This window comes from Xiphophorus couchianus, chromosome 1, assembly GCF_001444195.1.
Source record: "Xiphophorus couchianus chromosome 1, X_couchianus-1.0, whole genome shotgun sequence".
Lineage (NCBI taxonomy): Eukaryota > Metazoa > Chordata > Actinopteri > Cyprinodontiformes > Poeciliidae > Xiphophorus > Xiphophorus couchianus.
Genome location: NC_040228.1, coordinates 12,972,454 through 12,998,221, shown reverse-complemented (window position 1 = coordinate 12,998,221; position 25,768 = coordinate 12,972,454). Strand labels below are relative to the sequence as shown.

Here is a 25,768-nt window from a genome sequence, read left to right as displayed (position 1 = left end):
AAATTGAGATGTAGCTCGCCTCTGATTGGTCCGAATTGACGAGCCGGAAATGTTCTGTGTTTCCGACAGGTTCTACAAGTACCTGGACCGAGGTTATAACTCGTGTGCTCGGACAGATTTCTACTTCACTCCGCTGGCCTCGTCTAAGCTGGCCAAGAAGAGAGAGGAAGCTCTGGAGAAAGCAAAGCGAGAAGCGGAGCAGAAAGCGAGGGAAGAGAAGGAAAGGGAAAAGGAAAAAGAACGAGAGAGAGAGCGTGAGCGGGAGAAGGAGGTGGAGCGTGCAGCGGTGAGTACTTAATCTTATTTGTCAATGTCAATTTATTGAAAAAGTATGTAAAGACAACAGATGTTGACCAAAGTGCTGCAGAACCCAATAAAACGAAGCAAGAAATAGAAAAAAGTCAGGTTAAAACTAAACCCAAAAATAATTCATAAATGTTATTATAAAAGAAACTCAAACTCTGTTTGAATCAAATGCCAAATAATAAAAATAGATAGTGAGCAGAGTTTAAAAGTCTCAACAGTTTTGACCCTTTTGAAGTTTAGGAGTACAAATTGCAAAATCACCTCTGAATTTTAACCAGGATCTATGAACATGTACGAGAAACTGGTTGGTCGACCAAAGATATGAGGGGCTTTTTACCTTTTAAAAATATCAAAATAGTCTTAAAATCAATCCTAAAATAAATGGGAAGTGAATGAAGAGAAGCAAGAACCGAAAATATGTGTTGTCGTTTTTTAGAGTTGTGAAATGATGACCTGCTACACTGTGGACATCGGTAGGCGATGCAGACATGATTTATATAGCCCAACATAGAAAGTGTTACAATAATTACCATTTTTCAAGGTCTTTGGCTGGGACGTATGACTTCACCTTGGCAATTCGTCTAGTTGGAAAAAACTGGACTTTACAACAACATTTATCTCTTAGTCTAGTTTAAAAACACTATCAAAGATAAGACACAAATTTCTGACTGCAGGAAAGAAGCAAAGGAGGATTATACATTTTCCAAAGCTGAAAATATCAATCTTATTTTCATTTAAATTCAAGAAACTGACTTTCAACCAGAGTTTAATGGCAGTCAGGCAGTTTGAAGAGTGGTTTAAGACAACTCACACTATCTTGTTTAATTGGCTGATAAATTTGAATATAAGCTCCAAAAACAAAGGAAGGGAATATTATGTTTTCTAAAAAAAAGGAACCCAGAGGCAAAATGTTAAGGTTAAAAAGTAGCGTACCTAGACTAGAGCCCTGAGGGACCCTGCAAGTCAAAGGAGCCGTAGAAGAAGAGCCTTCTCCTAAATGAACAGAAAAAGATCCTATTCGTCAGGTTAGACAAAACATTTAGCCTAAATGTTTTGTTTCTCCCCACAGAAAGCTTCCAGTTCTGCTCATGAGAGCAGAATGGGGGAGCCCCAGATGGCCGGCCCCACCCACATGCGGCCACCGTTCGACGGCCCCCCAACTACGATCGCAGCGGTGCCTCCATACATCGGCCCCGACACTCCTGCGCTGCGCACCCTCAGCGAGTACGCCAGACCCCACGTCATGTCGCCCACCAACAGAAACCACCCGTTCTTCGTCTCGCTCAACCCCGCCGACCCGCTGCTGGCCTATCACATGCCCGGCCTGTACAACGCCGACCCCGCCATGCGGGAGCGGGAGCTGCGGGAGCGGGAAATGCGGGAGAGGGAGATCCGCGAGCGCGAGCTGAGGGAAAGGATGAAACCGGGCTTCGAAGTCAAACCCCCAGAAATGGACTCGCTGCACCCTTCCACAAACCCCATGGAGCACTTCGCCCGGCACGGGGCCCTCACCCTGCCCCCCATGGCCGGCCCTCACCCGTTCGCTTCCTTCCACCCGGGCCTGAACCCGTTGGAGCGTGAGCGGCTCGGCCTCCCGGGGCCCCAGCTGCGGCCGGACATGACTTACCCAGAGAGGCTGGCAGCAGAGAGGCTCCATGCGGAGCGGATGGCCACGGTGGCCAACGACCCCATCGCCCGCCTGCAGATGTTCAACGTCACGCCGCACCACCACCAGCACTCGCACATCCACTCCCACCTCCACCTCCATCAGCAGGACCCTCTCCACCAAGGTGAACGAAAGCCCTGCTTATATTTAACAATGTTACTGTAATAGTTACAGCATGTTATCAGGAAAGTTTAGGTAACTTGATATTTTAACATGCTGTGATAGCTTAAAGCTACAGCATGTAGCTTTAGTAAAAAAATATGTTATTTGTTAAAACTGTCAGCATGTCGTGACAGTTTACTATGAGACAGATAATCTGTGGAAAGATCAATCTCCTCCCTGTCAAAACTACCAATCAGAGCCAGGAGGAGGATCTTAACTCTGTCAATCAACACCATGTACGCGCTGCTCAGTGTGCTAATGGTGAAGAAACAACTTACCATTGCAGGAAAACTTTTTATCCGCCATCATGGTCATGGTCATGCTAACTAGCTTGAGTAGTTCGCCTCTGTTGTGGTGGACCAGCTGTAGCATAGCAGAGAGCAAGCAGCAGCGCATACACAAGGATGATTGACAGCACTAAGACCCCCCCTTGGCTCTGATTGGTTGTTTCTGACAGCAGTGTATTTTTGTAGATGACAGTAGAATTATATGGAAAAGGCAGAAGAACTCAATTTTTCCACAGATTGTTTCTCATGTCGTACTCTTACGATGCAGTGACGGTTTTAACAAACATGTATTTTTTTGTTAAGTTGCATACTGTAGTTTTAGCTCAAAGATTTTTATGATTTGCCATGAAGTTAAAACTGTTTGATCTATAAAATTTATTAAAATAATTAGATAAAATCTACAATGTTTTATAAGATGCCTTGTACTTGTAGTTATTGAACTTGTCAGTGTTATTTGGTCAATTTATATTCAGTGATAAGTTTACAGTGCCTTGCAAACTCCTTAAACCTTTTGTAACATCATGACCACAAGCTTTAATTTATTTTAGGCTTTTTTACTGTGAAGCAGAAGAAACATAAATGTAGTTTACAGAATATCTCACAATTAAAAATCTGAGAAGCATATTGTTCATTCTTTGCCCTAATTGGTAATTATAGTTTGCCAGCTATTCTGGCTGAGGTTTACATTCAAGGAAGACAAACTATTACATAGCCAAAGCTGCAACTGAATAGTTAATTTAGCTTTTTTTATGCATTAGAAGAGTTAGCCTAGTCAAAGTCCAAGCCTAAATCTTACTGAGAGTCTGTGGAAAGACCAGCAAAGTGACGTTAACAGACATCCAGCTCAGCTGAACTTGAGTAGATTGTGCAAAACTGATAGAGATGCAGCCATGCTGCTGTATTTGCAGTAAAATGTGATTTTATGGGTTTATTATTTATTCATGAAAAGGTTTGAAAATCAATCCTCTAAAACCCCAAATGAAATCTATTGGAGCTTGTGGTTGTCTAATGTGACAAAATGTGAAGAAGATTAAGGGGAGGCAATACTTCTGCAAGGCTCTGAAGACGTGAATCTGCAACTCCAGGCCTCCACTGCCACTATCCACCTCTGCTCCAACACCTGAACCAAACGGACGGCTGCAAATTCAGCCTTTTGATTCAGCCATGTTGGAGCAGGGATGCATGTAAAAGATGCAGGACAGTGGAGGCCTAGAGTTACAGGCCTTATTAGTAGATAATTAATTTGTCATATTTTCTGTATTGAAGTTGTGATGTTTTGTGAATTCTTGTTTTACTCCTCTCATCGCAGTAAGCAGTGACTAACCGGGAAATTTTACTGTTCAAACTTTAACAATTTACCCCAAACTGGGCGGGCATTTATCATATCATTTACCATCTACCGTAATAAATTTCATATCGCGATTAGAATTTTGATTTATTGTCGCAGTAAAGTCCAATTAATCTTCAAACCCCTAAAACTGTCAGTATTGGTTTGATTGTTAGTTTTACTATTTTCTCCAGTTTGTTCAATGAGAGTATCAATAAATATAAATAAGTTTGAAAATGTAATTATATGCAGTTGGTGACAAAAATCACACTTCTTTGTGTGACTGGTTTCCTAAAGAAGTGTTACAGATAGTACTTTCCTTGAGAGCAGTATTTGTGTTTGTGGAGACCTGATTGCTGTCATGCACTCACAGCTACGGTTACCTAAAAAGAAGTGACGAATAGTTATTGTCACTTCTATCATGATCACAATAGTACCAGAAAATACCGTGATAAAAGTCCGTACCGCCAAAATGTTCAAATATTCGCACTAACCTAAACGATTGCAAGCGAGAGCAGCTGCTGCTTTGCTCCATGAGAGGAGAGCCACTGTATGAAACCGTGCATCACCAGCAGAGCATGACCTGCTGCTGATGCACTATGATGTGATGAGTGTACCTTGACCCTAAGACTCTGACACCCAGAAGGTGGTGGTGAATGTCTTGTCTGTCCTCCAGGCTCGGGGGCCCACCCTCTGGCCGTCGACCCGCTGGCAGCCGGACCTCACCTGGCGCGCTTCCCCTACCCGCCCGGCGCCATCCCCAACCCTCTCCTGGGCCAGCCGCCGCACGAGCACGAGATGCTGCGCCACCCGGTCTTCGGTAAGCGCTCCCTCCCTGTCGACGCCGGCTACCCATAATCCATCACCCCTGTGTTCCGGCGCTCCTCCTGACCGCATGCTGTCCCTCCAGGTGCTCCGTACCCACGGGAACTACCAGGGGGTCTTCCGCCGCAGATGTCCGCAGCCCACCAGCTGCAGGCCATGCACGCCATGCAGAGTAGCGGCCATGCAGAGCTGCAGCGGCTAGCGATGGAGCAGCAGTGGCTCCACGGCCACCATCACATGCACGGCGGGCCACTTCCTGGTCAGGAGGACTACTACAGGTCAGATGAGCGCCAAACGCCTGGAACGTAAACCAGGCGTTCCACGTTTATAAAACTCCTCTCTCTGTTTCAGCCGCCTGAAGAAGGAGAGCGACAAGCAGCTGTAACCAACCGGAGGGAGGCGGCGACTGACGAGTGCAGGACACAGGAAGTTGTCACAAAAGCAGCGGTCTTGGAGGCTCCTCACGAACCTCGGAACACCTTCAGTCTTGAAGAACAGGAACAGGCCGAGCTGATCTTCTGAGTTTCTTCAGTTTCTGTTCCCGTTGAGGACCTTTGATTTTCTTTTTTTTATTATTATTATTATTATTATTATTATTATTATTTTATTTTTCAAGACATTGACTTTCTTTGGTATATAACCAGTAGTGACAACATCCTCAAGACTCCTGCATGACAAGCTTCCCTGATGTTTTGTAGGTGCTAGAACAAGACACTGTGCTTATCAAGAAAAAAGAACGGAGAAAAAAAATAAAGACCTGTCAGACCATTTATGAAAAAATAACAAGTGCTATCTTAAATTCAACCTTTATTTTAATACATTGTTGGAGGTTTTTCATAATTTTAAGAAAAGCTACAGCATGGCGTTTTTCAGTCTGTAAATAGTATATATAAACATATAATTATAATTATTATTATTACTAGGTGTGGACTCCAAGTCGTTTCAGCCTCCAATATAACTTGTTTTGAAGCATTATCCCTTGTTTCAGAGGGGAGCACCATGGCATTATACGAGCAGTTTCTGAGAGTTTCGGTTCGGTTGTGACCTCACTGTGTTAGATTTAGTCCCACATACGCTTGTTGTATGTAAACCATAATCCCCCCCAAACCCCGTTACGCACGCCTCCGCATCCACCCGCCCACACATCCATCCATCCATCCATCTATCCATCCATCGGCTGTAACGCGCAGCGGGGTTGTCAGAGTTGGCGTGTTGAGTTACTGATCTGAAACACTTGAAGAGGCGACGGACGGGAAAAGGAGAACTTTGCACTGAGTGAGCATCCTGGAGCTCGGCTAAGATGGTCTCATCCTTTTTAATTTGTGTCATCAGCAGGAGGGAGCGGTACACCATCGCCGTGTGTAGTGGAGCGGTTTTAATTTCAACCACATGGACCAATTTCAGGCCAAATAAAGAGGCGCCTTCTCTGTTTGTTTGAGTTTTTTGTTTCAAATCGAGCAGGATTTGAATTTTGCTCAATCTTAGAGCCTAAGAGGACTTTTTTAACCTTCAAACAGTAGCGCAAGACCCGCTGCACACGGAATATGAGGAAACCACTTGCATAGGATCTGTCTGACAGCATGAAGTAGGCCAAAAGACGTCAAAAAGCAACACATGAGCTGAAGAAGTTCAGGACCTGCCTGGAGTCCCTTTGTGCCGCCTCCTGGGTTTCTGCTGACCAGCAGGAGGCGAAGGGACCGTTCTGTTCACGTTCTCATTGTATGCCTTGTTTTTATGTTGTTGTTTTTTAAAGACGCGCCCAGCTTCCTGCAGCTCGGGAGTCGTGTGTGTTTGTGTGCCACTGACTGTTACCTGTCGTATCGGTGCACAAGCCCATGTTTTTGTTCGTTCTGCTATTTTCCCGTGCACTAAGACTGTTTGTCATGGACATGTTAACGAAAAAACATCTGTGGCTTTTTCTTATGTTTTTTTTTTTTTTTTTTTTTTAGTCTAGCCAGTTGAAGAGACTGCACCCCATTTTCCCATGGAGCACTATATTTTTATCTTAACAGCGGCAAAATTCAAACTTATCAAAAAAGGACTTTGACGCTGACGACTGCCTGTCGCTTCATCTCACCGTTTCCCATCACTTCTCCTCGTCTCGCTCTCTCTCTCTCTCTCTCCTCATCATCATCGTCATCCTCTCGCCTCGCCTTTTGATTCCCTCTTTTTTGTGTCTCCGAAGCCTTTGATGTTAAGTGTTGTCAATGGTTTAGCTTCTTGTTTCAAAGCGGCAATAGCAGAATGTAAATTCTGACTGCTAAGATTTATATATATACTGGTATCTTGAAGCTTATTGTATATACGAGTAGTCGCCATGGGATGACACAATGTAAAACAAAAAGTAGAAATAATAAGAAAAATTGTGAGTCCTGTGTTCTCTCTCTCCATTTGAGTATTTTGTAATTTTTTTGAAAAATTTGTGGAATGAAATAAACGAATGAGTTACACCACAGATCACGCCGTCATCCTGCTTCAGTCGCCGGCATGGATTTGTTTGTGCTGATTTGTCGGGATTTTATGAGGCGAATCGGAACAAAGGGGCGGCTTCCAACATTTTCCATAGGTGAAAATCTGAAAAGTGTGGCATGGGTTCGGATTCAGCCTCTCTACAACCACCTCTACAGTTACAACTATGTGATTTCTGGCACGCTTCAATCAGTCTCCCATCTAAAAATTTTGTTTTTTACTAATTTGTCTTTGCAAAACATCTCAATCTGGGAGGGATTTGATGGAGAAGCATCTGTGAGCATTGATTCTTTCGTCTGATTTATGTACGTAGTCAAAACAGAAATCAGTCAATAGTCTGCTTGCTTGTTTTTGCAAACTTTCTGCAAGTTCAAACTGACCTAAAACAGAGATTTGCTCTGACTTAAACTCTGACGGTGAGTGAGTCTGGAGGGAAAAGAGGTGTCTGTGTCTTGTTACTCCGCTTTCAACTGTGTGTCGGTTCGTCCCATAAAATCCCAATAAAACACACTGGAGCCGCTTGTCGAAACATGAGAAACTGTTAAAACCAACCACTGGCGTGATTACTTCTGGAATGCGCCCTCTTATTGTGTTTGTTTCAAATAACAACACTTCAATCCTTTTCTGTTTTACTGTGTTAAATGGGTCTGATTAGTTTAAAAAGAAGCTCATAATTCCTTGTTTTTATAGGCAATTCAGGAAGACCAGCCCTTCATTCAGGCTCGTTTTCTTGCAGCCTTCGATTTTCTCCTGCTTCACAACCACAGCTTTTGAGAGAGATCGGCGGCAGCAGCCAGCAGCAGGTTGCTTGTGAATCTTTGAGCGGAATATATATATATATATATTTTTTTTTTTGCTCTGCTGCGCTTTAAAAACATGAAAGCTGGGCTAAGCCATGAGGAACACCTCCTCTCGGGTTTGAGATGCCTCCGCTATCAGCGAGCCGTGGCTGTCATTTCGCCTCACCGTGTGGGGAGTGATAGACCTGCAATCTGTGATGCTGCGCCGCAGCGATGGCTGTCATTTTGAGAGGGAACTATTATTCCACTGCTGCTCCCCTGAAATGATGCCCCTGTCCTATGGTGGTGGAGAGGGAAGGGGGTAAAATTGAGCTTCCTTGCGGCTTTTTTTTGTTTTTTTAAAGCTGTGGATGTGAGGTAACGGCGCTTTGAGAGGAGGAGCGGCTTGTTGCTGGCTGCTTGTTTCACCTCACCAATAAAACAACAAGACGTCAGAGCCCTTCAAATCCGGCTGCCTGAATAATTCATTCATCCCCCCCTCCTCCTCCTCCTCCTCTTCTTCCTCCTTCACACCAGCGATGGAGCGACTGTGACTTGTGTCAGCTCAAATCCTTCTCATAATGCTGTGTGTACCCCTCCGGCAGCCACACAGGGATTCATGGCCTTAAAAAAAAAGGAAAAAAATAATCTCTCTCCGTCTGAATAGCAATATGTCTTGTGCTGTTACTGTGTGCAGCAGCAGCAGGTCTCAGACCACAGAGCCTCCTGTCTCTCCTTTCGCTCCAGCGGGCCTGGCTGCTGCTGCAGGGACGAGCCTGAGCTTTTAGTGCGTTCAGTCGGAAGGCAGCTTTCTTGTTTATCTCTAAATAAAAGCCGCGCTCGGATACAGAAGCAAACCTGTATCCGAGGCGACGGCGTGATTTATATACGTCCCTTATTGGACGGAGCCCCGCTCGTTCAACATCTGGGCCAACATGCAGTCGATTTACGAACCAAGCAAACCTGTATTTATGTAAAAAAAATAAAAAAATTTAAAAAAGACCCTCGATAAATGGAGCGCAGCTGTCAGAATTTGATGCATGTGATTAAAGTAATTAAACGCCTCCAAGATGCAAATGAGCCAAATATGCATTCGTTCGTGTGTGATTTATTTAAAACGGGCTCCGTCTCCACGTTTCTGCAGCCTGAATATTTATATCTGTCAAAACGACGTCATTTAAAAAAAACAAAAAAAAACAACCATAAACTGAAATCCCAACTACATCTGGGCGCAGACGCATCCATCGGGGGCTCCAAGTTACTGACCTCTGACCTCTCTCTCATGCCGCTCTAATTACCTCTTCCTCGAACAGGCTGCTTACTTCCTGGTCTTCAGCACATGGTAAAACATAGAGAGGAAACATGGAAGGAAATGGAGATCATTTATTTGAACCAGTGCTAAAAGTTTGATATGTAACTGTTAAATCCGTATAATTAATTATGTTGTATCTGCATTACTTAAAAGTATTTCTTCCTTGGAGATTTTAATTTGTGCTTGGATATTTAATCTCTCTCTTCCTGTCCGTCTATGTTGCATAAAGTCAACTAGTGGAAAGAAATGCCTTTGTTGACTAAAACACGGTGGTGGCAGCATCATGTTTTGGGGTCTTCAGATGGACCTTTAGTGGATTTAGTTATGAATTGTTGCACAGAGCATTTAGTTTTGACCCATTATGGCCGAGGACAACACACGAATTTAAGGAATTCATCAGGCAGCCATATTGGGTCAAATATGGCCGAAACAAGAAGAGTGACATCCTCTGAACTCCCTTTGTGACATATTTACTACATATTTATATTTATCTATAGGTATGTTCAGTTGGTTCTAAATATAACACAATCAGTTTGGTAAAAAGGTTTTCTATCAGAAGAGGTTTAACGCTCTCTCGTGCAGACGGGTTGCTGAATCTTTTGTCATTTTTATAGTTCCCCTCTTACTCCGGTTAAGGTTTGTTGTTGGTTTTTTATCATTATTTTTATTATTTTGTGCTATAAGTAGGTTGAGAAAGTTTTTAAACAATAGTCTGAAAGCCCAAAGCCCTGGCATTTGAACTTATTACAATTTGGGAACTGCTTTCTTGCCCTGACAAAGAAAAATGTTTTTTTTTGTTTTTTTTCAAAACTTAGTTCCTAAACCTCTAAACTGAAGAACAACAATGCAGACTTGTATTACTTAATTTTATATCAGGTTAGATGAAATATTGATTAGTTTTGCTGTGCCTTATACATTGTTTTAAATTTTCTTATATTTGTAGACCAAGAACGACTCTTGGTCAATTGGTTGCACTGGATTTTATCTTCTGGAATCGGAGAAAAATCTGAATCCAAATTTACGCCACCCTTAACATTTTTGAAAGTGATGTATTGTTCCCTTTAGAATCTATGAAACTGTGGTTGTTACTTGACAAAATGTGGACTAAAAGTTCAACCGGAGTGATACTTCAAAGCAGCTTCTCTGCAGCTGCTCTTGGATTAAACATGCACACTGGTCTTTTACAGCGAGCCTCACACAAGAACTATGGAGGAAAACATGAAGGAAGTTTTGTATTTTCCAGTTTCAGAACATTTTAAAGGAGGATCTGTTTCGACCTGATGAACCGGCGGATCCCTCCTGGCCCGCCCGCATGCGCATCTCATCCCAGCGCCTCGTGTCAGAATCTGGCCATCTTACAAGCACCTTCTGAGCTGCTGTGTGTGTGTGTGCGTGTGTGTGTGTGTGTGAGAGAGAGAGAGTCATATTATCTGTTTGTGTTGCTGCCTGCTGTGAGTTTGAGGCTCCTGCACGTCTAATGATATCTGCTCTCACATTCCTGTCATAGCTGATCTGGATTTCCCCCTTCTCCGCACCAGCGGATCAACCCAGCGCGGCCACTGGCACGGTCGGCGCATTCCTCACCCATCCCAACACACACACACACCAGCAACCTCAGGAGACCTTTGCTGCTGCTCACCACAACCCTCACACATACACACACACACCCCTTCCTCGTTTCTGCCTCTTTGTCCCGAGTTTTATTTCGCAGGAGCGGCCTGGAGTCGCAGGAACTCTTTGTCCAATAAAGCGTGCCAGGTTTGGGTCCTTGCTGGCAGTGCAGAGACAATGCAAAGCTCGCTCCCCAGACTTCCTGGCTCCTCTTTAATGTGTTGTCATAAAGCACTGAGCTGGCAGAGACTTCACTTTTGCTCAGTCAGGCCCGGGCGCTGGGCCCCTCTCTCTGTCCTCGTACATGTCTCTTACACCGCCGTGTCTGCGCACCGTCAGAGTCAAAGAGACCTGACATTTCAGCTTCCTCACAGCCTCTCATTTCTATCAGTCAGCCAGTGGAAAATCTGGAAAAATAAGGGCATACAAAAAAGAAGAAGAAGAAAAAAAAAAATCAAACATCTTCTGCTGTCATTTTAAAAAATATTGGGACAGTGGAGGAAAATTGGTTCTTTTGGCAGCACTCTCTGTCATGAATTTATTTTCTTAGGGGGGAAATAAGACTCCAGGCTGGGTTCTGATTTACTTCCCCACTTCCTAATAGGCAGAGAAACCCAGAACTGGTCATGTGGCTAACCCTATCCCCTTTAACATGCCGTCATGTGGCTTTCATAACCCTGTCCGACTCAAAAACAGATTTGTTTTACTCCAAGCTTTTTGCAAACAAATTCCTTCATTACCCAGAGAGCTCAGCGCGCTGCGTTGCAGAGCTGCAAACAGGGCAGAATCAAGCAGGAACTTTGAATAAAAAGGTTTATTTTTATGTGTGTGTTTTTCCCTGTCGCGATGTTTACATGCGTACGAGAGCCAAGTTGGTACCGTTCGTCGGAGAATACCAACTGGATCGGCTCCTCGGTGTGTTACACAAGCTCTCTGCTTTGCTCATGGGGGAATCTGTTGACATTATGCTTCTTGACACCGGATGGAGAAGCTCAAAGAAAGGCAAAAATGAAAGAACAGAGGGAACCAAAAGTAATGATGAAACGTTTCTCTCCGAATCTGTTCTGAAAAGATGACGTCTCTCCAACACCAGGTCATCCTGAACTCCTCACTGCAAGGCTTGATTAAAAAAAAAAAAAGAAAGATTCACAGTTCAACTCAAAATGATTCATACGTCGGTTTAAAGTCATCTTTTAGTTTTGCCGTGTTTTTATTTTTGACTGGAAGCCTATCTCAGCCATCGTCCTGAGCTGAATTTGATGGAAAACCTGTGGAGGGAGCTGACGATTAGGGTGATGGTAGGGAGGCCTTGAAAGGGAGCAATTTGATTCGGTGTGGCATGCTGACCTGTTGAGAAAGCCCAGGTTTTGTTGATCATAATTTTCCGTCTTCTTATCTGAAAACCTTGTGCTAGGTTGTGTTATGGACGGCACTAAAACAACGTTGTGCATTTTGAGAAGGACAGTGTGTCCAAAAACAGCCAAACATGGCAGTGGAAGCAACAAAGGAGGGAAGAAGGGAGGGAGGGAGAGGGAGAGAGAGAGGTTTCACTAGAAGAAGATGGAGGTGTGCTTAGAGAGAGAAAAACTAAATGCTGTGTAAAATCTACAGGGCGGCTCGTAGCTCTGAACAACAGAAACGTCCTGACTGACTGAGACATTTGGAGATCTTTTCCAAAGCAGATTGGGCAACATGACTTGGTAATGTCAAAGACAAAGACACAATACTGAAATTAGCTCAACAGGTCCTTCGAGTTTTAGTGTAGGAGCGTCTAGTTTTCAAGTTTCTTCTTTAACAGGTTCGTTTTATACTTAAAGTACAGAATTAAGAAGGGAAACAAAAACTCTGAAAAGATTTATTGTGACTCAGATTTGATTTTTACATCACAAAAATCAACTGTTGAAGAAATTTTTACTTGAAGTGGGGTTGGATGGAGTAGCAGTCATTATGTTACCCCCCAGGGTGCAACAGGAGTAACAGCTAATCAGCTAAACATTTGATGGTTTTGTTTATTCCTTCTTTAAAGCCTGAGAATATATTTCAGCGCTGAACCGTTGCTTATAGGCTGTTACTGCTTCTACAACCACATGCCTCACAGTTCTGCTGTGAGTCCCAAAGCATCGACCTCAGACTGTTAAAGTGGACATGAAGACAACATGATGTCCGTTTATAGCAATGAAGAGCTGTGAGGTCCCTGTCTGTAATCTCAAGAAGGATTCAGAATGGGAGAGTGTGTGTCTTTTTATGCAGTGTTTTCATGCAGCACTGTGCTCTGTTTTCTTCTGGTTTTGAATAACAATTTTCCCTCCTCTTAAGTAAGTAGTTGCCACTAGAGTGGCATGAAGACAGACAGGGAACACAGTGACGGCATAACCCTGAAATTACATCTGTGTTAAATGACATCTGATGAAATAGCGCAGCATCGTTAATACTTAGAGTCATTGTCCATTTAAAACGTATTTTCACCGCTGAGTGAGCCACTTTCTCCGCCAGTGGACGTTTGCACTTTCTAATAAGATGAAGGAGAAAAGACGACCAGCTGATCAGATGTCAGCATGGCCTCTAACCAAGCAGGAATGATCCACCGTTCCTTTAATCCCTGCAGCCTCCTGAAACTTTTTTGTTTCATTTATTTTTCCCGTTTTCCTGCTGCCGAAGAAGTAAACTCGCAAGCTCACTAATAGTTTCTCTCCACCATAGCATCATTTTTCCTCTGCTGGGACGGTGATCACGCCACCGGTGAAGATCCCAGTGTTGACTTTCCGCATCAAGAAACCACAATGAAAATCTGGCCGTGCGCCACGCCAGGACCTTAGAAACCCGGGCACCTCCCGCTGCAGCCCGGGGGTCCGCCGGACACACAGCGCCCTGACCTTGTGATGCTGTAATGGCCGCTCCTGTGATAGATGGCGCTGCCAGAAAGTTTACCTGCTGCGCCACAGGGCTGTCCACTTGCCCTGACACAGATGGATCGACCTTTTGTTTCTTGCCTCCCCCCCCCGCCACCGAACTCCTTCCATTCACTGTGAAATTAATCATCAATGCAACTTCATGGAAGAAGGAAGGTGCTCGGCGGCTATATGGCCGCTGGCAGATCAAACTCACCGGCAGGGCGAGCAGGACCAGCTTTATTTTATTTTATTTTTTTACACCACCACCAAGAAGATGGCAAAAGAAGATGTTTAAATGCAAGCCGCCTCCGCCCTCAACCTTGGTTATCAAAAGGAGGAGACTGTGAGGCACAATATTTGTCCCTCCTCAGGAGCACAATTTATCTTGGATGGAAATGGCTTCTGCGGGAAGATTCAGCAGTAATAGAGCGTCTCAAGCGCCGCTGCCGTCACATATTTTTTTATTTTTTTTTTTATTTTAGTTTTTTACTCGGAGGCCTGCTTTCTGTCTGCCTATAGCCTCAGCTGCAGCGCACGTTTTCTGCTCCATTTCACAGGATAATAAGGCTGTGGGCTAAAATGGCTTAAAGCAAACGGATATTTCTGCGCTTTCACTGTTTTATGTTCTGTGTCAACGTGCTGCATGGAAACCCCAAAACCTGGCCACATCACACAGAACCGCTTTGTGATTCGGAAAGACCCGAAAGAGTGCAGCCGGATTTTTTTTTTTTTTTTTTTTGGGATCATATTAATCATAATCCGGATCATGCGTTTTCCTAAAAGAAAACATTTAAAATCTTCTCTATAGGGGCTTTAATAGTGGGCACACGTTCACCAGTTACTGAAATAACTTTGTTTGCAATATGATATTAATAAAAATCAGGGCTGAGGGGTGAAATGATGACTTTTAAATTGTTTTTTTTTTTGCGGAATTTGTTTTATCTCTAACAACAAACTATATACAATATATTTTAAACAAAGTAGTCAGATTGTTTTGTAGGAAAGAGCTGTGTAAAATGTTTTTTTTTTTTGCACTTCTGCCTACTTTTCCAGCTTGATTAAAAAAAAAAAGAAGTAGTAGGTATTCCCCTGGATAAGGACAGAGTTTGATCGACTCTTTCTGTGAAAATGCTTGACATGTTCAGCAAAGTTTAACAGATTACATTAAAGCAGATTTGTGCGCACTATTGGAGTAACAGTCAACTACTTAGTGTGGTTTTGTTGTAAGAAGGGTTTGATTTGTTGGTAAAAACCTCAAAATCAAAAGTCTCCATGATCTGCATCAACCACCTGCTTGAGAGCCAAATGTCTGTAACTCCTGAATTACAGACAGGAGTTGTAATTGTGATAGAGTTGTGACCCCTCTCTTCAAGGGGTCACAAATAGCTTGCTTTTCATTGTGGTTGTGGTCATTTCATCCTTCCTATTGTATTTTATACTTTTAGACTAATCTTAATGTCTTCCCATCGACTTCATTTCCTGCTTTATTTTGTAAATTTGTTTTCCTGCGGGCACCGAGTTCCATGATCGTCTTGTCGGGTTTGTGAGGAACATCTTTCTGCTTCCTGTGTTTGTTTTTGCTGGGGACTTCCCTCAGTAGACTCAGTCTCCTGGTTTCTCTCTCAGCAGAGAGAAGGTAATTATTCACACCTTTTTCTCTGTTCAGTTATCACTCTGCCCACATTCCTCCGCGCCGCAGTCGTTCATTGCTGCATCTTCTCTTGTTTTCAAGCTGTTATCCTTGGCTTCTCCATGTTCCCTTCTTTTGGGTGCAGTTTTTTTGTTTTGCCAGTCGTGTTTTAAATGGGTAATATCCGCTATGCTTTCTTCTTCTTTATCAAACTTTTAAACCTGCACTTTTGGATCTTACATGGTGACAATCTCAAGCTTTGATCGTCTCACTACTGTAAGCACGGCTCGACCTTTCACCTGAGAATGAAGGGAGTGTGGCACAAGCCGTGGCTGTCTGTCTGAACTAAGAGGAAGGGCAAATAAAGGAAACATTGATGGGAGAAAATGACAGAAAGCTCAACGTGTCTCTGGAGGAGCTGCAGAGAACAACTAATATTTGTGCAATAAACAAATCTGTCCTTTATGGAAACCAGCAGAGCAGCAACTCTGACGACACACCCAGAGCTCTAACGGAAAGGTTTAAATGATGAGTTGGAATGGTCTAGTCAAAGTCCAGATCTAAATCTAATTGAGAATCTGCGGCAAGATTTGGAAACGATTGTCCACAGACAATCCTCGTCCAGTTGACTGAGCTTGAGCTCCGTGATGAATGTCTTTGCCCGTCATCCCTACAACAAGTTGGAGTTTGTTGTTGCAACGTCAAACATCCAAAGGGGGAGAATAATTACGCCACTGAATGTTCACGCTTTAATCAGGAAAGTGTTTCTAATTCGTGTATAAATTTCTGCTTTAGGTGCCATGGTGGGCCGCTAATCAGAAGATGTTCCTAATCCCTGCAGCGTGGAGCCGTGTGGGTCCAGACCGGCTGAAGAACCCTCAGAACAAACACCGAGCCTCGAAATGAGACAGATATTCAAGTATACTAATTTTCTTCTCCCCCCGCCCCCTTTTTTGGGGAGAAAGTAAAGTCCACATAAAGCAGTTTTTAATGGTGTGCAGGGGGACAGGTCAGTTTAATGGGGTGATGTGAAGCCTGGAAATGAGCAGCGCCGTGATATCCTGCAGCAACAGCAAATAGAAGCTCTGGGAATCATTGAGCTTCAAAGCCTGGAGGCACAAAGCTGCACCGCAGAGCAAACAGCCGGAGTGTTAGTTCATGTAATGATGCAGAATGGATGTTGGATTATTACCACGCCGCTCAACGAGGCTCCTTTAAACACTCGCCTTGTGGAGCAGCAAGGCGCAACAATGCGGCTCCTCTACAGCGCCTCACTTTGCAGGCGAGCGCCACTTGGAGCGAATTACATTAGACGAGTAATAATAAGGACCTAAAGTGAATTTGACAATATCGCCTCGCATTAACAGCGTCACGATCACGTCTTTGCAAGCACACGTCAAACGGGACGCACGGCGCTCTGCTCCTGGTGATCTACGTCCATGTTGGACCCCCGTTTCCGCGGCCGCAGCCCCCCGGGCTTATGATGGGAGCGCCGTGCATGCGGGGCTGAGTGGAGCCCTCAACCCCCCCCCCCCCGCTCCGGTGGCTGGCTGCAGATTTAATGGGTTTAGCAGCTGCTGAGGAAAAGCAGCGAGAGCTTGTGGCATATGCTCTGGTTAGAACAAAGAGCAGCGAACACCACGGCACAAGCTGCGACTGCCTGAGCCCGAACTGGGTGCAGCCACAGGGCCCTGCAGTCTGCCATTAAAACTGTTTTACAGCTTGTGCTCGTTCCGTTTATTAGATAACCCTTTTCTTTTTTTTTTCTTTACTCCCCGCTCTGGGTTTACTGTGCTATTATGAGAGTTCATCTCACCCGCCGAGCAGAAAGAAATGAGCTGTATTTGCTTTTTGACAGCATTGTGCCAGTATTTATTTTCTATTCCCCCATGTGTCAGTGCGCTTGGTGTCGGTTGTTAAATTATGAAGCAGCAGCAGATATAACAGTATATTTAAAGTCACTTAACAAGGCTGCCCTCTTCAGGTTACGCCACAATCCTCCAAACACATCTGCTCTCCAATGCGCTTTAAATTTGGACTGAAAGTGGTGTGCAGAGCCCTCTAGTGGAGCACGCAAAAAGTACTGATTTTGCTTTAGGTTATTACCTGCAATTTGTTTTTTTTTTAAAAAAGTATTCCACTCCAGAACTACAATTTCCTCAACTTTATTGAGATATTTTGAGTTTTTCTATTTATCTGGCTCTATATAAAGAAATAAAGAAATATTTGCTGAAATAAATATTTGCAAACCACTGTATTCAGAACATTTTGTCACGTTTGATCAAGTTACAACCAAAAACATCCAATTTTTTTGAGCTCAATATAAATTAGTGCATTATTGTGAAATGGAAGTAAAATAAAACGCATTGTTCAACATGTTTTGCAAATAAAAGTCTGAAACATTCAACCTGCTTTTGTTTCCAGTTGAGTCTTTTGAGACTTTGGAATTTCTTGTTTACTCATTTAATAACTGTATTTTTGAGTCTGTAATGCTTTGCAAAGTAATCAGATTGTCTGTGAAAACTGGTTTTCATGTCTTGTCAGAGATTCTCAGTTGAATTCAGGTCTGTATACTTTGAGTCGAGGTTCTCTGACTTTTGTGTCACTGTTCTGCTGGAAGGCAAACCTTTGCCAAAGTCTCTAGACTATATTTTCTATCTATTTAGTGCCGAATATCAACTCTGGCCAGTTTTTTTCTAACCCTGTTAAAGAAAGGTATCCCATGGTGGGGCGATGTGTTCAAGGGAATTTGCAGTGTTGGTTTTCTGCTACACATAGTATTTTGCATGAAGGACAAAAACCTCAGTTTGGGTCTCATCTGAGCTTCTTCCTCATATTTGATTTGTCTTTTTCATGGTTTATGGCAAAGTCTAAACTTTCTAAGTCTAAGTTTAGACTTTCTAAAGTCTAAACTTTCTCATGGCTTCTTGTTCCTGGCACTCTTATGTAAATGTGCAGTCAATGATTGTCCTGTTCACATATTTTCCCACCTGAACTGTGGCTCTCTGCAGCTCTCCCAAAGTGCTATTGGTTCCTCCCCTAATTAATGCTTATCTTTCTAAGCCTTAGGTTGATGGCCATGTCTTGTTGCTACATGCTCATTTTAAGCCATACTCTCTGAATTGCAATCTAAATGAGTCAAAGCACTAATTAGAATGCTTCTGAATCAGGGTGTTTCACTTAGGGGTATCAGAATAAAGAGGGCTGGACACAAATCCAAACCAAACTTTTCAAAGTTTAATTTTTGAAGTCAGCTAGAATCCTTTGCAAACATCTAATTGTCTTCTCACCGTGATGCACTTCTTGCTGTTGCTCTGATTGTTTATTACCAACCGAAAACGTATCAAATTTCGCAACTATAAGAAAAGTGAAGCAGAAATCGTCTCCCTGCTGCTGTTATTTCAGTTTGAAACATTTTACACATGCACATTAAAATCTGGCAGACTGAACAAATTGTCGCTGCACAATAACACCCCTTCTCTCCCCCTCCTGGATTATTAACCAGCTGCTGCAGACCAAACAGACTGAGGCTGAGGTAAGTTTTATTGCAGTTTGCACAGCTACTTTGTGCATACATGAGCTTCAACAGGCAATATGTGTAAACACTGATAAGGTTGTGTTTGCGTAGAGTCTGTATGTCTGCAAATACTCCGCAGAATCGCGCTCTCCCACCGACTGCTGACAGAAGCAGCTCAGACTCTGTGTGGGAGTAAGTAGTGTGGCAGGTTTGTTGTTATATCACAGCACAGCGTCTCTAAGTCTAGCGGCTGCTTCTTCCTTGTGACGTCTCTGAGTAAAAGCTGACCGTGGAACCGGTCTCCTGCATGCACGGGGCTCTTTGGTCTCGTTAAAGGAAAGAAACACCCTCGCTCAGCTGAGGGTTTGAACAAACAAAATGGCTCTCAGAGGAGCAAACGGCGAGAGATATGAGAAGGCCGGGGAAGGAAACGCGAGCCCAGGCGGCTTATTGTGTGTAATCTCCACCAGCGTTGCTTGTCAGTCTCTTCATGGCTGACCTTGTCTGGAGCACTGCTACAAGCGTGACCCTCTGTTCCGACTTGGCTGAGCGGACCCGTCACACCCTGTTTGTCTTACCTCCCCCCCACCACACACACACACACACACACACATCAGCAGACCAGCCAGTTCTGCCTTTGTGCTCGCTTCACTAATTTTTGGTTTGCAACCTCATGGAGAGCAGCTAGGGTGAAACCAGGAACACAGAAAAATAATGTCTCAAAACAAGATTATTGGTTGTATAATGAAAGCTGCACTGATGCTGTGTGTGTGTACAGAGTGAGAGTGCTGTGGGCAGGTGGTGGAATGAAGTGAAGTAACAGGAGCAGGGAGTGGGTAAAATATAACTGGGAAAAAGTGCAATATTGTTACTAAGCCTCGTAAATCCTTGTTGATCTTGTTTCGAGAAAAAAAGATAAAGGCTTTGGAGGAACAGATTGTGCAAGATTATCAAGATTAGTCTGTTTTTTCTAACATGGTTGGTAAATCCAAGTTGTTCATTTTACACAGACTTCAAGATGGATCACTTCATGCTCATATTGGGTTTTCAAAGACTGCTTCTGCACAGTAACAGCATCTTGATTGTCAGGATTGGACAATTCCCAGTTTCACCACAACATCAGTCTCAAGTACTTTCAATCCCCTGTTGGTTTAATGTGCTGCCTCCAACCTGGTGAGGACTGCTGGAGGAGTGTTTCTAGATGCTGTTTGTGTGGTGGTTCTTAACTTACAGAGGTAAGTAGCTCTCAACAGTTTAATCTGCGGACCTAGACAAGAAGAGCAGCAGAGTTGTAGTTTGTATTCTGCTATCTGAAGTAAACAAACATTTCTACTAAGCTCCTTAAACACCAATGCAAACAGCCTCAACAACCTTTATTCTAAATTTCTACATTTAGTTTTATCTCATATTGTAAAAACATGCATTTACAAACAGGGTTTCCGACATAATTTGATATTTTCAAGACTTTGCTCCTCCTGATCAGTCATGACTGGTTCTGAAACCTTGGAGCTGATGACCAAACCCAACTTTCATGACTTTGAATTCGGAGAGGTGCAGCAGAAAACCCAGCAACATGGTAAAGTGGTCAAGCCTCAGATTAAATGTGTTTTAATTTGAAATGTAATAAACAAGGTTAACATTTCAAAATGTTAACCTTTGAGTTTCCAAAGTTTAAAGTTTGTTATATACGTTTAGTACATGGGGAAAATAAAAAAAAAAGGTGCAGCAAAACATTAAAATGTATACAATTTAGAGCATAAGTACTTTGGACTTAAAATTGTTCATAAACAATCCACAGATACTGCCCATATTTAAAGTCATTGTTCATAAACCTGATTCCTATTCAGTTGTCTCAGAGGTGTGAAGTTTGGGCACTGATACATTGCAGGTACTTTCATGAATGGAAACATACTAGTTGCATAAATTATTTCAGTACATAGAGTAGCAACAAACCTACAAAAAATTCAATTCAGTTTATTTTAGTTTTTTAGTTCATGCTAAATCTCAACTCAAATACACAATGTCCAATTTGTTTCCATGTATCTATTAATACAGAAAAAATTAAAAACTATTCTGTCTGAACCTAAATGTAAAGCAGGACTGTCTCATATTATAATGCCAACCCGTCAAAAGTGATGTAGATAAGGAACTCTAGCCAAATGCATCGTTATAGATCTCATGAGATAGCAAGTCGTACTAGACAGATAATTGCATCAAGTCAGGCTCCTTTGATTTCTATTTTATTGTGTCTTCAAAGTAAAAAGAACAGAGTTATGGAATATAGTTAATCAACAGCCTCTTCCAGGAAGGAGATGGCAACACATCGAAACACAAGGCCGGGTGCAGCGTCTGCAAAAGAAAACTTAGAGAAGTAAAGTTATTACACTTGGAGTAAGCCAAAACGTCAAGGGAAAAATAAGTAGCACTGAAGTCACAAGAAGAACATCTAGCAATTCTAGAGAGGTAGTCTTTACTTAAGTGTCCAGCTCCGGTCTGCTAGTGTCCTGCTAGTTTTAGATGACTCTGATTCAAATGGTCCAATTACCTCCCTGTCAAACTTCTGCAGAGGTGTGTTGAACCAGGGAAATAACTAAAACATGCAGGATGCCAGCCCTTGAGGACTGACTGTGGACACCTCTGCAAGCTACTTCACTGAAATAATGTTAGTTTGACCACCAGGGGGCTGGCTTTAAACAAAGCACTGTCTCCTCAAAAATGTGCAAGAAAACTTCTGCCGCAGAAAGGCAGAAACGAAACACACAAAGAGCAGAACACGCACGAGGAATCAGCCGGTTAAACTCAACAAAGCAGTTTTGAATATCCATGAGTGATTGAATGGGACATTAAGTGGTTTTTGATAGTTATCGATGCTTTACATGTGTATCCAATGTGAAGCATCGATTATATTTTGAAATGCTGGTTTGTATTGCAGTCCTTTGTTTACATCTGCCTCTCTAATTTGGTGTTATCCTGCTACTGGGGATAATAAATGATGTTTGTTAGGCAGGTATGTCTGTTTCCTTTAAATGCCGTAATTCGCTCTTTCAGCCTAGCAATGTCTCTGTTTTTGCATTATAATGTTTATAGTGGAGGGCCTTTGTAACAGTTGATTCATACTGGTAATATACACTGTAGCTCATAAATAAAAACGGTGAAATAACCCCTCTTTGTTGAGCTAATAAATCCACCTACCTGTAACCTGCAATCTCGGATATATATAGTTATATCCTAAATGTGAAAATTATGCTACGAATCAACATTTTACCACAGAAAACTGATTACTGAAAGTTAATATGAAAATCCTGAGAGTAAATCAGTTAAGAGCTTGATGAACCACCCCTCTTCTTTATGCAGCCACAGTGGTCGCCATCTGCTGGCCTGTAGAAAGAATACATTTACTGTAGTTTATTGTTTTAGTACATACTGGGTTAGCTTTACAGAATTTAAGCTATGCTGGGTTATTCATATGAGCGTGCAATGTTCATACTTTCTCTTAGGAGCTTATCTGATTAAAAACAAATACAGCTTGTGTCTTGAATACATACATTTTTTTTTCTTGTAACAGTCTTCAAATCAAAACTCCATTTTACATAAATGTCTTCATTTGAATGCAAAATAAACCTTTTTTGATCATCAATCTTGCATCTTAATGTTTCTGTTGTCATTGTTACTGTCACTATTTCTTCTCTACCATATTTAGAAGACAAAACATGTCTGGGTGTTTTCTTACAAAAAAGACAATCTGCCTCCATAAAATGTTTTCAGATGTTGTTTTCATTAGCTGTGTCCTCAAATGCACATGGAAGACACTTTACTCTGAGTCTGTTAGCAAATTAATTAGGAGTCAGACTAAAGTTTTGTAGGATATGTACCTTTGCTGTAATTAATCGCTAATTTGATCATTTGAGCTGCCACTCCTACATTATATGTTCTTCCTGACGTGTAAATTATTTGGCTTTGAGGTTACTTTCAATCTAAATAAGTAAAATGTAATTAATCCAAAATGCGAGAGAGCTACGTTTGTCTCCACAGGATGGAGCCAGTGATTTATTTTCCTCTGGTTTAGGAGTTTCTGCGGTCTGTTGTGATTGTGGATCGTCGAGGTGCCAGTTTTACCAGCAGGGGGTGCTGCTGGTTCGTTTTAAAAGACGTAACAGTTTTGAGAGGTTCGGCTTTGAATTAGTGAAAATATTTAGCCAGTTTGATGCTCGTGTTAATTAGTTACACTTGTGCGATTAAATATGTCCAGATCATTTTACTACATTATGAACAGTGGTGGGAGGAAACTGGCAGGTATTACTTTCATAAGCTTCTTAAAACTGATGTGTTATTTAAAATCTGTCATTTTCTGAAATTTCAATAATAATTTTTTGCAAGTCATTGTGTTTAATCTGAGGAAACAAGTTTACATTTGCCACATTGTGTATAACATCTTTATAGTCTCTTAAGGTTAATGGCTGTCTTGCAGTCTTGTGGCTTTTTACTGAAACAGAAAATATCACCTTAAAAAGGCCACGAGGTAATTATAGTGATTTCTACACAGACTGGACTGTGGGAGGCAAGAGGGGTGAAATACGTGCCTGTTTACATGTGTGAGTGTGGGCTTGTATATGTAATATGTGCATGGAAGACTGGGGTCATCATCATTATTGTAAAGTCTTTGACCTTTCACCTTTACCGTTGTTGCTAAAAGCTTTGTGACCAGTGCGTACGGGTTTCAGTCGGAGGAAAGAATATAAAGATCTCTATAATCCACAGGTTGACGTCAGACTTCAGATCAGGGTTTTTACATAAAGGAATACTGACATAAAGTAACTCAACATAACCAAATTAAAATTTTACATTGTGTGCTAACCGCTTCTTCCATACCTTTTAAACTTTTAACCTTTGAACTTGTATTCTTAGGTGAATATTAACTGGTTAGTTACCATTAGAGTGGCTTTGGTGTTTACAGAGCTGGAGGAGAGCCTGAGCATATTCATTCTCTGCTGTTTTCTCCTACTACTCTCCTTTCAGGCATTGTTTGCCATTTTCTTTCCCTTAGAAAGTACACCTGGTTCAGTGGTCCGTTTTCTTTCTTGGGTAAATCGATCAACAGTTGCCAACATCTATTTGTCAACATATGTGGCTGTTCATTTTGCCTCGGAAATGCAGCGAAGTTCTGACTATTGTGGCAAATTGAAGAGGGTTGTTTAATTCAGATGGTTGACGTGATTTTAAGCTACAGCTTTATGGGAGGTGAGATTATGCTGGTTGTTAATTGTCTGTTTTAACTTTTTTTTTTTTTTAGCAGAGATTTGAATCAAATTAAAAAAAAACTTTTTTTTGAAGAATCTTAATGTACTGACATCTCCTGCAGTATACATTAGACATACTGTAAGTGTCTGCATTGTTGAATTTTCTTGTGGTATGTAATTGGCCACACCTTTTCATGCACTGCCAATCTCACTGTGAGGTATTTCCCAAAAATCTGTGCTTCACGTGTTTGTCTGTAATTGAACCCTGAAGACCCTCTTGAGCTAAAACAAGACCTTCAAAGTCCAAAGAGTGACCAAATAAATATGATACCTTAAACTGCATTGCTAATTTGGATATTCACATTTTCAGGCCACCTCTAATGTACACATGCCTCCATGATGTCTGTTTGTATTAACTTTAACTTTTATTGCTGAATTATCTCTGGTTTTTACAATATGCTGTTTTTGTTTCAGGATGTCATGGCCAAAATTGAGAAAGTCCACAAGCTGCTGCCAGCCCTTGAGTTATGCTTTTTTTCTCCACAAGTGAGGCTTTTCATAAGGTACAGCATGCAACACTATAAACAGTTGTTCAGTAGAGACAATAATATTATTGCAAAATTGCGCATCCTGTCAGCTCTTTAAATGTTTTTTTGTGGAGCTTATTGTTTGTTGATCTTCAAGGTTCCACAGAGATAAAAAAGTCCATAAATTCACAGCACAAGTTTGAATTTATTGGGGATTTTACAGAAATCTACATAGTACAAATTATTCTGACAGATTCCAAAGTGTCTTTACGCCCACATAGATTATTAATTTAGCAAAACTAAGAGCTCCAAAATGTGTGTTGTTTTTTTTTTTTTAACTTGCCAGGACCGCTTCACTTCCCGTTAGTAATCATGATTGACTGCAGCTGTTAACATCTCCGTGCCAACATGAGAACGGTTTATGTGACGGCTCCCCTTGGAACGATCAACACACTGGAAATATCTCACAGCATCATAGATTTCAAAAAGTCAGACTTGCTTTACTGTAATTTATGAACAACTGCAGGTTGCGACATTTTCAGTGAAAACATTTGGATGTAATTACCAGCCTTTGATAAGTGAATAAAGTTTGCTGGGTTCAGAATTAGACTCGGATCATGAGCTCAGACATTAAGACTCAGAACTGAGAAGTATGGAAACCTACCAGAATACTGTTGTTGCTACATCTATTAAAGTTTTACTATTTACAGAAAGATTGACAGATGGATAGTAAAAATGAGTTTAAGTTTTACTATACGAACAAGGAAGAAACAGACAAAAATAGTTACTTGACTATAATGATGCCTGCAGGTAGATTTTTGGTGAAAATACTTAAAAATGTTGTAGAACTCCTTAGTACGGAGGTGGTGAAAGCATGCTATGGGACAGTTTTGAATCCTGATGAAGTGGTGGATAGTATAAAATGTGTTTACTACCATAAACAGAGGAAAAATACATTTACTGTGCTTGGTGTTACCTTTTACAGACAGTTAAGGTCAAAATTATTCATACCCCACTGCATGTTCAGGTTTAAAAAAAAGCTTTTAAATTGACCAGAGTGCCTCTTCTGCCTGGAGGTGATATTAATGTTTTGAAGTGGACCAGCTTGAGTCTGGACTCAAATCTAACTGAGAATCTGTGGAGGGAGATAAAGATTAGGGTGATGACAGTGAGGCCTTGCACCAAAGATAAATCATCCAAATACTAGCGGACACAAGCAGAA

General features: G+C 42.0%; 1 protein-coding gene across 4 annotated transcripts in view; it reads left to right on the top strand.

Annotated features, from left to right (window-relative positions):
* The window catches only part of rerea (arginine-glutamic acid dipeptide (RE) repeats a), a 177,792-nt gene extending 170,764 nt beyond the window's left edge, over nt 1–7,028 (top strand). For 3 of the 4 annotated variants that reach the window (XM_028018163.1, XM_028018154.1, XM_028018182.1), the window contains 5 exons: nt 70–286; nt 1,376–2,096; nt 4,395–4,568; nt 4,659–4,851; nt 4,925–7,028. In XM_028018163.1, coding sequence (XP_027873964.1) covers nt 70–286; nt 1,376–2,096; nt 4,395–4,568; nt 4,659–4,851; nt 4,925–4,958 — 1,339 coding nt within the window. In that variant the 3' untranslated portion in view covers nt 4,959–7,028. The remainder of the gene's footprint in view (nt 1–69; nt 287–1,375; nt 2,097–4,394; nt 4,569–4,658; nt 4,852–4,924) is intronic. The other variant, XM_028018172.1, reaches the window with a different exon arrangement.
* The last annotated feature ends 18,740 nt before the right edge of the window (nt 7,029–25,768 follow it).